We start from the raw sequence: 13,402 nt of genomic DNA, 5'->3' as shown, positions 1-13,402 counted from the left end.
TTCCGAGAGGTGGTATAGTCACACGAACCAAAGAGCTCTTGAGCTCATGAGATGGAAACCTCCATCTCTGAAGATGGCTACTTAAGTCACCTCTGCCTAGGAAAGGCAACATAAATAGAGGAATAGAGGAATCTGGGCACTTAAAGTCTAGTCTCGAGTTTGCTAAAGTAAACAATGTCCTTGCCGTCATGCGCTCATAGATGTAATTGCCCCTAGGGACAGTTCAGCAAGTTGTATAACCCTCAAAAAATCGCACAGTTGAAGGAGGAATTGACAAGATTATCATTTTCTCCAACCTTCGCTAACACATCAGAAAAATTTAAAATAAAATAAAAGAAACCAAAAAAAAATAATTGAGTACCAAAGATGGAACTAGAGAAGAAGTCAAGAAATTCAGAAAAGTACAAATATTATGAGTTAACTGTAGACAATGTGAATCTTTTATATGTTCATTCAGCAGCCCTCTCTCCCTCTCCTACCAGTTACTGTACTTTGGGCTGCACAAACCAAGCCACAAGTTTGTCGTCTGGGATTCCTTCATTCTATTGTTGATACTCTGACAGTGTTCCCCATCCATCCTTCCCCTACTATTCCACTGCAAGCAGTAAACACTGACTCTCCAATCACACCAGGAGTAGGGGTAGTGAGAGACTGAATAATCATAACAAAAACAGAGATATAGCTAACATTTGTATAGTACCTGCTATGTGTCTGATATTGTGCTAAGCACTTTTAAATGATTATCACACTTGATCCTCACAACTATACTGGGAGGTAGAGGCTATTATTATCTTCATTTTATAGATAAGGAAACTGAGGCAAAAAATGGTTAAATGACCTGCCCAGGTCACATGGCTAATAAGTGCCTGAGGCCAGATTTGAATTTTGATCTTCTTGACTCTAGGCCAGACATTCTATCCATTCTTCTGATTTAGTAACTCTTGGTTAGAGATCCCTCAAAATGCAGAGCCCAGAACATATGTTCCCTTTCCCCCCAAATTTGCAAAAATGGCAAATACTGATTAAGGGCAGCAGAGAACTAAGGAATGGAGGGAACTAGGATAGAGGCTATCATGGCTACCTACAACTAAATTGAAGGAAAAGGAAATGAAATCCAGGTGGAGACAAGCCTGTCTCACTGGCAACCAAGACCAGGGAAAAGAGGAAGCTGAGACAGCATTAATGTTCAGCCCTGGGAGTATTTGTAACATCAAAGGAGGGGAAGAGTCAGAAAATGAGTGACAGGAAAATATAAGGGGAAAAAAAGTACAAAACTACCTACAATTTCAAGAGGAAGAAAATTTAATTAAAAACCTAAAACAAGCAGATAAAAACAGAGAGGAACTAAAATTAGAAAGATGACTGTCATGCAGAAGTATCTTTATTTAAGGAAATATATTATAGGGGAGGCCATCCTGTTTCAGAGTTTTTTAATAATAATAACAAACTATATTTACAGAGCTCTTGAAAATTAACAAAGTACTTTATACGCATCTCCTTTGAGTTTCAAGATAACTATAAGAGGGAGATGCTACAGTAATTATTTTTATTGTATTCAGGGTTATTTGTTGCTTGGACCTGCCTTATAATTTTCCTATATAGAGAACTCCCATTGTGCAAAGCCCTTCTACCAATTCTAAGGGTAGAATTATTAACTTATAAGTTAACTTACATGAGTAACATGAAACTGTAAATTACTCATCTGTAGTTTAGAGTCTTAAGAGAGTTTCCTGGTGATACTAAGTAGTTCACAGAATCATAGCTGTACAGATGAAAGAGGTCATCTAATCTAATATTCTCATTTACTCAGATGTGGAAACCAAGGCTCAGAGAGATAGTGAACTGTCCAAGGTGACACAAATAGCCCAGAGTCCAGATTTGAACTCAGTTCCTTATGGTTCCAAATCCAGCACTCCTTCCCCAGTACTGCATTGGAAATTGCCAGTGGTCACAGAGAAGGCAAACAGCCAAGACCCAATTTGAATCCAAGTCTAGCATTTTATGCACTGTCATGATGTCTCTGTTTTATATTGACTGTTTTATATTGACAACAAGGAATGTTGAAATCATAAGTCAACAGAAGGAAGGGGGTAGTAAAAAGTATAAAATAAAGGTATTGGACTTATTTTTTTCTCCTTATTTTTTCAAGTACACTATAATTTTTTCAGTTTGTATAGATAAGGAAGTAATTGATGTCATTATTTTTTTGATTGTGACAAAAAACCATTTTATTAGTAACTTTAAAAATTCTTTTAAATCACTGTTGACTCTCTGAGTCAACTGAGTTGTTTTTAACAAAAACTAAAATGTTTGTCAGTTATAGAAGCTCCAAATGGCTAAAATTTATATACAGTGCCTATGTGTTGCAAAACTATAAAGATGTCCCAATGCTGCAAGCCTGTAATTTGCTGCAATAAATGAATAAGATGGATTTATTTTTAATGTATATTTTTATCAAGATTTTTGCCACATGACTGTAAACACAGAGGTCATTGACAGGGAAGGTGCTGTCAGGCTGACTTGTCAACGACACTCATGACTAAACACCTTCACTCCATCTGTGCAGTAAGTTAGAATCAGCATTGGGACGTTGTTGGGCCAGGATCTCCTCTGACATCATTGTCTGGGAACCTGGTTCCTTCTTTTTCCTCCTCTCTCGTAGCACAGATTGTAAAAGTCATAACAATTTCTTTCTCCCATGGCATAGCTTGGCACTGAAAAGGAAGGGTTCCCAAACACTGAGTCAGGAGACAATGTAAAGTTTATATTTATATATAAACAGCAGAGCCAGCAGAAGGCATTGAAATATACCAGCCTAATTAATGGATTGTTGGGAAGCCTGATCCGCCTGTCACGTCGAGCTGTTGCAGGGGCCGCAGGGGAATTCAGGTACCACCACAGAAGAATGGGTCTGGTTGTAGTTATTCAATAGTCCATCTGAAAGGGCTGTGTAAAGGGGCCTTTGTTCAGCTGTCTTTTCAGACCCAGTCCACAAGGCTGGTGTCAATTTCAAGTGAGGCGTGTGCCAGATTACAGATAACTGGCGCTGGCATTGGAGAGTTGTTAATTGTGGAACTCGAGAAGAAAATGGGCACATTCTTTCCAACCTAGTCATTCAAAGCAAGGGCCCTTTCTCCCCAGACCTCTGGGAGTTCCACTTCTCTCCTCTCCCCATAGAAAATGGCACCAATAGTCCAGGACTAAACTTCTCATGCCTAGCAGCTCCAATGGGGCAACTTTTGCCAGGACAGCTCCAGCTCCAGCTTGTTAAAATGTTCCTCGTGTATAAAAGTGGAATTGTCACCACTGTGCGGTGCTGTGTAACAGGGTTTGACACTCAGAGCCTGCAGCTACAGGAAAGAGACTTTTATTGCATTTATTCTCAGAGACAAACATCTCCAAAGGCTCACAGTCTATGTTTGCTTAAATCTGGAGAGGCTGCCTTTGTGTACCCCCAAATAGCCCCATCCCACTTGATTCTCCAGTGAAATGGTGATACTTAAAGACAACCTTAAGTAACCTGTAATAGGGATGACTAGAGCAGTTCAGTGCATGATGAAATATGGCAGGTGGTGAGAATTGGCTCAACTGCTACCCTCTTTTCTCTCTTGGTATATCCTAAGGTCTGTTGCATCCCTCACTTAGAACATGCAGAATATGAAGAGATACCCACAAATGTGTGTACACATATACACACCTACTGTTCAGATAGTTTGTTTCCCATTCTCCCACAAAGTATTTTTGTGTCAATTTAGGACAAATCCAAGGAATTTGATTTGTGGGGCTCCAGAAGGCTTTAGATTCTTAACTGCCTCTTATCTCAATGAGCACCCAGAGAGGAATGAAATAGAGGAGGGAGCACTAGGGCATAGTCTTATCAAACTGTGGCTCTCCTGGAATAAAAATTCCATAAAGCAACATCTGTAGTAATTAAATGCATACATTCCTGCTCCAATTCATAGCTCTGCTAGCAAAGATGATTATTTTCCCTAAGTGACAACAGATATGGCTTCTTGTGGGAACAGAGGGAGCAAGAGCAGATTTGCATTGTTTCTAGGAACGATTAGAACTCTTGCTGTGAAAAATATAGGATGGCTCTCTAGTGATGTGAGACAACCCTGGAAAGGAGGCTTTATAAGATTCTGTCTCCAGCAAAATGAATCCCAGTTTTTTCCATACATTTCATGGAGTCACAGACTCTTAAAGTGGAAAGAACTGCAGAGGCCATCAAGTAGCTCATATATCAACAAGAATCTCTTTATAGTATGTCCTACTGGTGGTTATCCAGTCTTTCCTTGAAGACTTCCATTGAAAGAGGTAGGAATCCTCTAGCTTTATTTGGCATTTAAATCTCTTTATAACCTGTCTCCTTCCTGCCATTATGATCTTTTGTCCTCTTTCCTTTACTTAAGACACTTTAAACTCCACATATACTGACCATCATATGCACAAGACTATCTCCCCTCTCCATGCTCTTGTTTCAGAATTCACCCTTTAGCGATAGTTATAAGTGGTAAAAGTTTTCCTTCTCCTCAGTTATTTTTAATGTATTCTTTTATATTTAAAGCCTCATACCAGTTTTGAAACTTATTGTGGCATATAGTGTAAACTGTTGGTATAAATCTAATTTCTTCCTAAATGTTTTTCAGTTATTCCAGTAGGTCTGATTAAACAGACCCCTTGCCCCAATAGGTTGTGTCCGTGATTTTCTGTTATAGTTATCTTCCTACTTGTAGTTTCTTCCATTTATCACATTTTTAATTCTTCAACCAGTACCAAAGAGTTTCAACCATGACCTGCTATCGATCGAGAAATGTCAGTCTTTTGTGATTTCTTTCTCAAGACATTCGCTAATAATATCTTTAAAAACAAATTCTAGAATTTTGTCAGGAATTGAAATCAAGTTCACTGGGCTATGTTTGACAGACTCCTTTAGGAAACTGACTTTCTCCAGTGCTATCAGAGCTTTCCCATTCTCTGTGATCTTGTAAAATCACCGCCAGTCAATCAATAAGCTCATCTGCTGACCTTTGGTATGTTGGCTTGGCCCAGACAACATCTAGGCACTCTCCCACTATCACACTACTGTTCTTGGATTGTACCCTACTATTCACTATTTGGTCCTGTCCTTTTCAAAGTAGGCTTGAGTAACTCCTTCATCTCTTTCTCATTAATTATCATAATCCCTTCCACCCCAAGAAGTTGTTTGGTATTATATTTTACTCTACTCTTTCCCTAATATAGCACAAAAAAGGAAAGACAAAAACAAAACCACTATTTTGTTGTTGACCTTAACTTTCTTTGCTAGCCTCAGCTCATTCTCAGCTTTATTGTTCATTCTCAATGTTATGCTGTCAATAACATCTGAACCTTTTGGTATAAACATCCATCAATTGTATATGCTTCCATATAGTTGTACATTTTTCCAAATCCAAGTTGGTCAATGAACTTCCTGTAGAGTCACATGCTCTCTTTAGTCAAGTCTCTCTTTTCTTCCTTATAGGATTTTTTCCTCTTTGTAGCTCCAGTATTTCATGTTTGAATGCTTTCTATGCCCCCTAAAATAACTTCTTTTATAGAATCTTAGCCCTTGAAAGATCCACTCTACCAAATATTAGTGTTTCAGAGTATGTGGCTTATGTTCTCCTGTATCACATATTCTGTTAGAATACTTATACCACCACCTCCTCATCTCAAGGTCTGCGTGATTTATGCCCCGCCATTGAGCTCCTCCTAGTTGGTGGAAATAAGACTCAGGGTAGAAAATCTCATTAACCTTTGGAAGGATGGGATGATCATTTAAGTAAGCCAATAAATTATTAATCGTTTTATGTTTAACATATGTACACAATCATGGAAGGGGGGAGGGAGGGAGAGAAAGAGAGAGATTGCTCATGCGTATATTCACATAACTGATATCTCTCATCACTTCTATATCATGCTTCCAAATTAGGTTTGTGATCTTTCCTCCTAAATTCCTCATCTATTTCCTCCTTTCTATGAAAGCCTACTTTTCTGACCTTTTAAGCATTTATCTCCTTCCCGCACTTAATAGGCCTTTTTATCAAGATCCTCATACATGACATTCCATTTTTCATCTCTGTACTGTTGTATTAGCCAATGAACCCCCATGCCTGGAATGCACCCAACCCACCTATGCCTCTTAGAAACTAGTTTCCTGCAAGACTTGGCTCAAACACCAATTGCTATGTTTAGCCATTCTTGATCTTTGCAACTGGTAGCCACATACACTTCTATCACCTTGTGTACATTCCTATATACACATATATAAGCCAATTTTTATCTTTGAAACCTTAACACCTAGCACAATGTCTGGCACACAGTAGGATTAATAAATGCATTTTTCTTGGTTTATCAATTCTCCACTGACCTTAACCCAAATAGTCTTTACCCTTCTTCTCATGAAGGTGCTCAGAGAAGTATATCTTTTCAAAACTAGAACTTCCATTTGTATCTTTTTTTCCCATCACCTAAATTACCCCTATCCTTTCCTCCCCGAAAGTTACCCCTTATTAAAAAGACAAAAAGATCAACAAAAGCAATTATATCTTGTAAATATACAATGATTTCTCCGTTCTACTTACCTTGTTTCTTTTGAAAAGTACTTTTCCAGAGCCATATTTCTTTCATAGGGCCTAGCCTATCCCACCAAGTCTCAAGAATGCCTATCAGACCAAATTTTCCTCCTTGTTGCATTAATATTTCTTGTTGATCTTGCTCACCACCTAACCCTTGTATATGTGTATAGGGAGGATATTGGCCTTTATCATTGTGATGGTGTTGATGGGAGTAGCTACTTTCCACAGGATTAGTGAAATATACAATGTGAGCAGCATAGGCAAAGTCCAGAGAGTCAGGCATAGAGTCAGGTTAGAAAAAGGTACTGCGGGCATGAGCAATTCCCCAAAAGGTGATTCTGATCAGGAACTCAGCAGTTGAACTGAGACAGAACTAAGAAATTAAATTCATTTGCCATCATTCAGCTAGTGGTGAGGATTATAGCCTTTTGGTTGAGGCATCAGACATCTACACAGACCCTTTTGGGGGCAGGGTAAAGCTGTGGATCAGACTAATGGGAAAGCTGGAAATTCATTAACTCCCCCAAAGGAATAGTCATTCTAGCTGTGTCATTGTAAGAACCATTATATAAAGAACACTTTCCTGAGGAGTAAGGTAGCGATAAAAGCAGCAGTGGAGAGAGGATAACAGACTGATTCACCTTTGATAGAACTAAGAAAGCATACTGCACCAACCTACATGCAGACCAGAGAAAGAAAGAGAATCCATGCAGATTATGGAGAAGCATGTCAAACCAGTACTTGGAGCAAGCAAAGGAAAGCTTTCAAGTTGGGAAGTGAAGGAATATCCACCATAGCAGCAGGAGAACCAGGCAGCAGAGGTCTTGGAGCATGCTCTGTAATAGTTGTATATGGGGGTCAGAGATGAGTAGCAGAGATCAGCGATGCTGATAACCAAAACTTGACGTTGCCCTTCACCAATATTGTGGGTCATGTTGACTGTGCGCATTTGAGTGAGAGGGGCCAGCTCTTTAGCAGTGAAGTTATTTACTCTTTGGGAGACTCACCCAGGGAATAATAAGTTTGGGAGGACAATAGAGGTCCCTGGTGAGGCAGAAGTCCATAAGAAGAATGGGTTATTAGAGTATCTAGCAACTTACGTTTTTCATATGCCTGGGAGGAGGATTCTGTGGTGTAGCCCTATGGTCATACTAAGGTATGGTATCAGTATGAATCCCTGGAAGGACCTGGGATCCAAACGAAGGTTTTTTTTTTTTCTTAATCGTCTATGGGCTAGGTTAGGAGACTAATCTGTATTCTTTATCATGTATAAGAAATTTATTTTTTATTCCACACCCTCTTAACTTAGGACTTGCAAGGAAACTGAAGATCATATAGAGAAAATTAGAGGCAAGCTAAATTCATATATTGTCAGGGGAAAGGATGGGTGACAGCATTAGCCAAAGAGTAGGACTGTTGACAAGCCTCCTAAAGCAGAACATGTTGGGGGTTGTTTTGCAGACAGGAGACCACAGGTTTGATTCCTGGTTGCCTACTAGAATTTCATCTCCTGGAAATTTCTAGCTGTGACTTATTATTTTCATTCTACCCATGATTACCATGCTCTTCAGTAGCCAGCTTGTTGCATTAACACATAGGCACATAGGATTTGGGAAAATGAGAACATAAAACTGATTCTTAAAAAAAAAATCCTTAACCTAAACGGAGTATTATTCATGTTAAGACTTTTGTTTTACTTTTGAAGATGACATTCATTTACTAAGAAGGTCACTATAGTGATACTTGGGCAGGTCTAGTGCCCATGTCAAAGAAATAATTATGTACCAATTACTAGCATTTGTCTCATATGGATCTGAAGGTTTCATTGGTTCAAAAAATATGTACTTACAGAGGATGGTCCATCCTGACATATATCTTATGAAAGAGATTAAACTACTCAATACAGAATGAGAAAATAGATTCACTTCCTCAAAATACACACATTCCTAATTGAACCTTCAGTGATCCGCTCTTTCTCAAGGAACAAAGCTTATAGATTCCTGCTTAGACTGGCATTCAAGGCCTTTTACAGCTTAATCTCTATGTGCCTCTCTTTACCTATTTTCTAATATACCTAGAAAAGCCCTTGGTTGTAGTCAAATTACACTAGGAACACATCAGTTCCTATCTCTGGATTCTGCTTATACCCAGGGATGTTCTGGTAAATGTTCAAAAGCAGGATTTAAGAAAAAAATGTATAAATCACACAGTTTTAAGTTTAATTTACATTATTGATATTTTCCCTGTTACTTAAAGTCTAGAAAATTAAAAAAAAATTAACTCTAGCTCTGATTTGAAGTATTTGCCAATTTCTAAGTTGTAAATGCTCACATTTAAAATGTGACAATTCCAGCACACCCATCCTTAGATCCCTAACCCTGTCTAAAATGCCCTCATTCTCAACAAGATCACCTCCGTGTATCAATCACCTATCACATGTGGCAGATGCCATAAGGCAAGACAATGACAACGACCAAAACAAGGCAGTATATCATAGTCTAACACCCTGGATTCAGAGTCAGGGAGACTTTGTTTTAAATTCTGTCTTAGATAGCTACGTGAGTTCAAATCCTTCTTCAGCACTTGCTAGCTGTGTGACCATGAGCAAGTCACCTAAACTCTGTATGCCTCAGTTTTCTTCACTGTAAAAGGGCATACTCAAAAGCACCTACCTTGCAGGGTAGCTTTGAGGATCAAATGAGATAATATTTGTAAAGCACAATGCCCAACACATAGTAGGTGCCATATAAATGCTTGTTCCTTTCTTCTTCCCACATAAAATTCTTGAGTTTTTTGGTAGGTCAAGGTTATATCTGGATAAGCAATAGCTTTATTCACGAGAATATTCTGGCTCCAGTGTATTTTATTTAATGAATTTAAAAGTTCCTGTATCCTTCCTAAAGTCTTCACCAAGCTGCCCCAGCTCTCGGTGATCACCTTCTTCTGAGTACCTAGAGGGACTGGATTCAAATTAATACTTGTACAAGTACTTAACACTTGTGTGACTGTGAGCAAGTAAATTAAGCTCTTGGGGCTTTGGTCCCTAATCTAGAAAATGAATGAATCAGACTAGAAATTTCCTTCAAGCTCCAGTCTGTAATCTCAATTTGTCCTCCTGTTGTCTAGACTAGTCATTTGGTGGGTGATATGTGGTGCCTTCTACTCAATTCACATTTTTACATGGACCCTTTAGCTCCCAAACAACCTTATGGAAGGTTCATCTCTTCTTTTCCCTTCCTTCCTAGGATGGAGTCGACTGAAAAATGTGAAGTGGTAATTCAACATTTTAATGGGAAATACCTGAAAACACCACCAGGAGTACCAGGTAAGTACCTATGTTAGCTAACTGCTGAAAATGACTTGCTGGACAGGGAATTCTTCAACTTAGATTGAAGATATGGCAGATCATTGGAAGGTGGCCAAGAGTAGAATGTTTTATTTTTTCATTAGAGAAAAAATTTATTTCTAAAAAACCTTTGGTAACTACGCCCATGATAGTTTTGCGTCTTTTCCTTGACAATCGCAACCATTCTATGATTTTCTATCAGTGTGATTTTAAAACATGAATAAGGGAAAAATACATATATATATATGTATATATTTACATCTATACGTATGTGTGTATGTCTATATTGACATCGATATAGATATAGACAGATGGCTATGGAAGAGAGAATGGCGTGCTATTATTGAATATGGTCGATACTGGTAACAGTTTTCAATTGATACATTTTTGAGGATTTCCCATCAAATACGTGTTTGAAACTTGAGGGTTATCATACAAACTCATGATTACTCTGTGCTTTGGAACATGGTAAGAAACCACAGGAGAGTGTTAATTTGTTATTACCATCTGAACCTCATAAGGTCTTTTCACCTAAAGGATATAGTTGGAAATTTTATTCATGCTTTCTGGTGTATTGTTAGGTTGGTTCATGGGCTACATACCCTAAGAAGGCTTATCACCAGTAGATTAGAAAAATCACTCTCTAAGGAAACTTGAGCTCATTTGTTCACTTTCAGTATTCTGTGGTACTCCCAATATCTTTCTGAACATTTTACTGTCCCGTTACGTTTTATATCATCTATTCTATTGCCCCTTCAGGCATGCATGTGTATGTGTGTGTGTGAGTGTGTGTGTGTGTGTGTGTGTGTGTGTGTGTGTGTGTGTGTGTGTGTATGCGTATCCATATGGATGTTAACCAAAAATATTTGAGTGGGGGGTGTGGTATAGAGATTTCAGAGAATCATTTAATCATATATTCAGAGCTAGAAGTGGGTCTATAGACTGTCTAGACCAAGCCTTTCATTCAATAAACGTTAGAGTGATTTTATAATAATAATAGTAATAATAATGTTTCTATAGAGCTTACTATGTGCCAGTCACTGAGCTAAAACCAAAGAATATTTTACAAGTAAATATTACTATTATCCTATTTTAAAGTTGAGGAAACTGAGGCAAACTTGCCCAGGGTCACACGGTTATAACATGTCTGAGACTGGATTTTTATTCAGGTCTTCCCAAGGCCAGACCCAGTACTCTACCCACTGCACCACCCAGCTGCCTTTTTGGTCAGAAGACTAAAAGCTATTATGACTTCACAAAAACTGGGTTGAGGAAATGCTTAAATAAGTCATCTGGTGCTATGGAAAGAGGCTTGGTTTGGTCCTCAGAGGACCTGGGTTCATAACCACATATGTGGCTTAGGGCAAGTTACTTTGCCTTTATTCATGTGTGTCAGTTTAACCTCAGCTACAAAATGAGAGTGGACTAGCTGACCTCTAAGGTCCCTTGCAGTTCTCAATTAGTGATCCCATGATCCTCTCCTGACCTCAGTCTGCCTCCTCTTCAAAACAGGAACACAAGCACATAACCTCTAAGGTTCCTTCTATCTTTCATCACCTACAATCACTAATTAACATGCTGTGGGATACTCAGTAAATCTGTGATTGTCCATTCTTCTTTCTCTGGTTTTGCATTGCAAATTAACTATATAATTTCCAAATCTCAGTTTAGCTTAACAACATCCTGGAATAAGACACTCCCTTCAATCATCCCAAACAAGTGGATATCCAACCTCTACTTGGAGATCTCCATTAGAGAGGAAGCCCTTTTGTCCTGTTCCCCATGGGGACATACTCATATTAGTAGAATAAAAGACACCTCTCCCACCACCTTTTTGTCTGTCATTTTACTTTATCTTTCAATTAAAAAGCATTCTCCCTTTCTCTCTCTCTCTCTCTCTCTCTCTCACTCTCTCACTCTCTCACTCTCTCTCTCTCTTTCTCTCCCTCTCTCTCTCACCATACAAATTCAAAGAAAAGCAAAACCTTTGTAACAAATACATGTCGTCTGGTAAAACAAATCCCCACATTGGTCACATCCAAAAATATATGTCTTATTCTGCATCTTGTGTCTACCACCTGTTGTTTAGGATGTAGTCAAGGAGCCTAGTTCATTATCAGTCTTTTGGAATAACAGCTGATCGGTGAATCGATCAGAGTTCTGATCTCTTTCAAAGTTGGTGTTGTTCTCCTGGTTCTGCTAACTTCACTCTGTACTAATTCATACAAGTCTTCCCTGGTTTCTCTGAACCCAACCTTTTCATCTTCTCTTATGGCATAATAGTATACCTTCTTATATATGATGATTCTTTCAGCCATTTTCCCAATCAAGGGGCCCTCTCTTAACCTCCAGAAGCTTAGTTTTGTGACTGACCCTGTCTTAAATCTTGTTCAGCTCAGGTTTAAGCTCAGGGCTGGCTGATGAGAATAAGTCCTTATTTCCTAGGGTAGTTTACCCCAAGTTTGTGACTTTTACAGAACCTTATTTGGTATATGCTTATGTACATAGAAACACCCAGAACGACCCAGCCCAAACAGTGACAGCTATCTCACTCATTTACACAACTATAAAATTGGTACATAGGAATGAGCATTATAGAGTAGAGAGGTTTCAAGACGTGACTTCATTCTTTAGACTCCTTTCCCAAAAGGAAACAGAAAAGTAGCTTCTTTTTTTAATTATTTAATAATTTATTTATTTATTTATTTTTAGTTTACAACACTCGGTTCTACATAATTTTGAGTTCCAGATTTTCTTCTCTCCCTCCCCACCTCCCTCCCCAAGATGGCATGGAATCTCATATAACTACCACGTATAACTTTGCATTGAATTAATTTACACACTAGTCAAGTTGTGGAGAAGAATTATGACCAATGGAATGAATCATGAGAAAGAAGAAACAGAACCAAAAAAAAAAAAAAGAACAATGCAAAAACAAAAACAAAAGAGAGAGGAAAAAAAGCGGGGGAAAAGGCGATCGGGAAGTGTGCCTCAATCTGCATTCATACTTCATAGTTCTTTCTCTGGATGTAGATAACATTCTCCATCGTGAGAGAGAAGTAGCTTCTACATCACTAAGAGAACTGAATATGTTTCTCCCTGATAATAAGCAATTAACACAGGCCATTTACTAGTAGAGACAAAGAAACTTGCTCAGACCTTAAACACATGAACATCCTTCTCATAAGGATGGCTGGGCTGCAATAGAAACCTGTCTAATAGCATAGCTACACCCAATGGAAATATGGTGAATAGCAAGGACTTGGCTATTTGAGGTGTTGATTTACTCAGAGTGAGACCTACCTTGAGGGAGCATATGGGGGAAAATAATTAGGCCTAGTTATCACAGTCTTAAGAGATTTGACCTTATGCCGCATGACATAATAGAATTAAGTATATGATATTGATCATCTTCAGGGCTCAAACATTTGGTTGGCTATTCCTATGGAGGCCTTAA

The 13,402-nt window shown here is 38.5% G+C and overlaps 1 protein-coding gene across 7 annotated transcripts in view; it reads left to right on the top strand.

Moving 5' to 3' along the window:
• Positions 1 to 13,402, top strand: part of RBMS3 (RNA binding motif single stranded interacting protein 3) — a 758,966-nt gene that overhangs the window by 466,278 nt on the left and 279,286 nt on the right. For all 7 annotated transcript variants that reach the window (XM_036759106.1, XM_036759112.1, XM_036759109.1 and 4 more), the window contains exon 6: positions 9,845 to 9,924. In XM_036759106.1, the coding sequence (XP_036615001.1) occupies positions 9,845 to 9,924 (80 nt within the window). The remainder of the gene's footprint in view (positions 1 to 9,844; positions 9,925 to 13,402) is intronic.

This window comes from Trichosurus vulpecula, chromosome 5 (genome assembly GCF_011100635.1).
Source record: "Trichosurus vulpecula isolate mTriVul1 chromosome 5, mTriVul1.pri, whole genome shotgun sequence".
Lineage (NCBI taxonomy): Eukaryota > Metazoa > Chordata > Mammalia > Diprotodontia > Phalangeridae > Trichosurus > Trichosurus vulpecula.
Note: the sequence above shows the minus strand (reverse complement) of the source record. Positions and strands in the feature narration are given on the sequence as shown.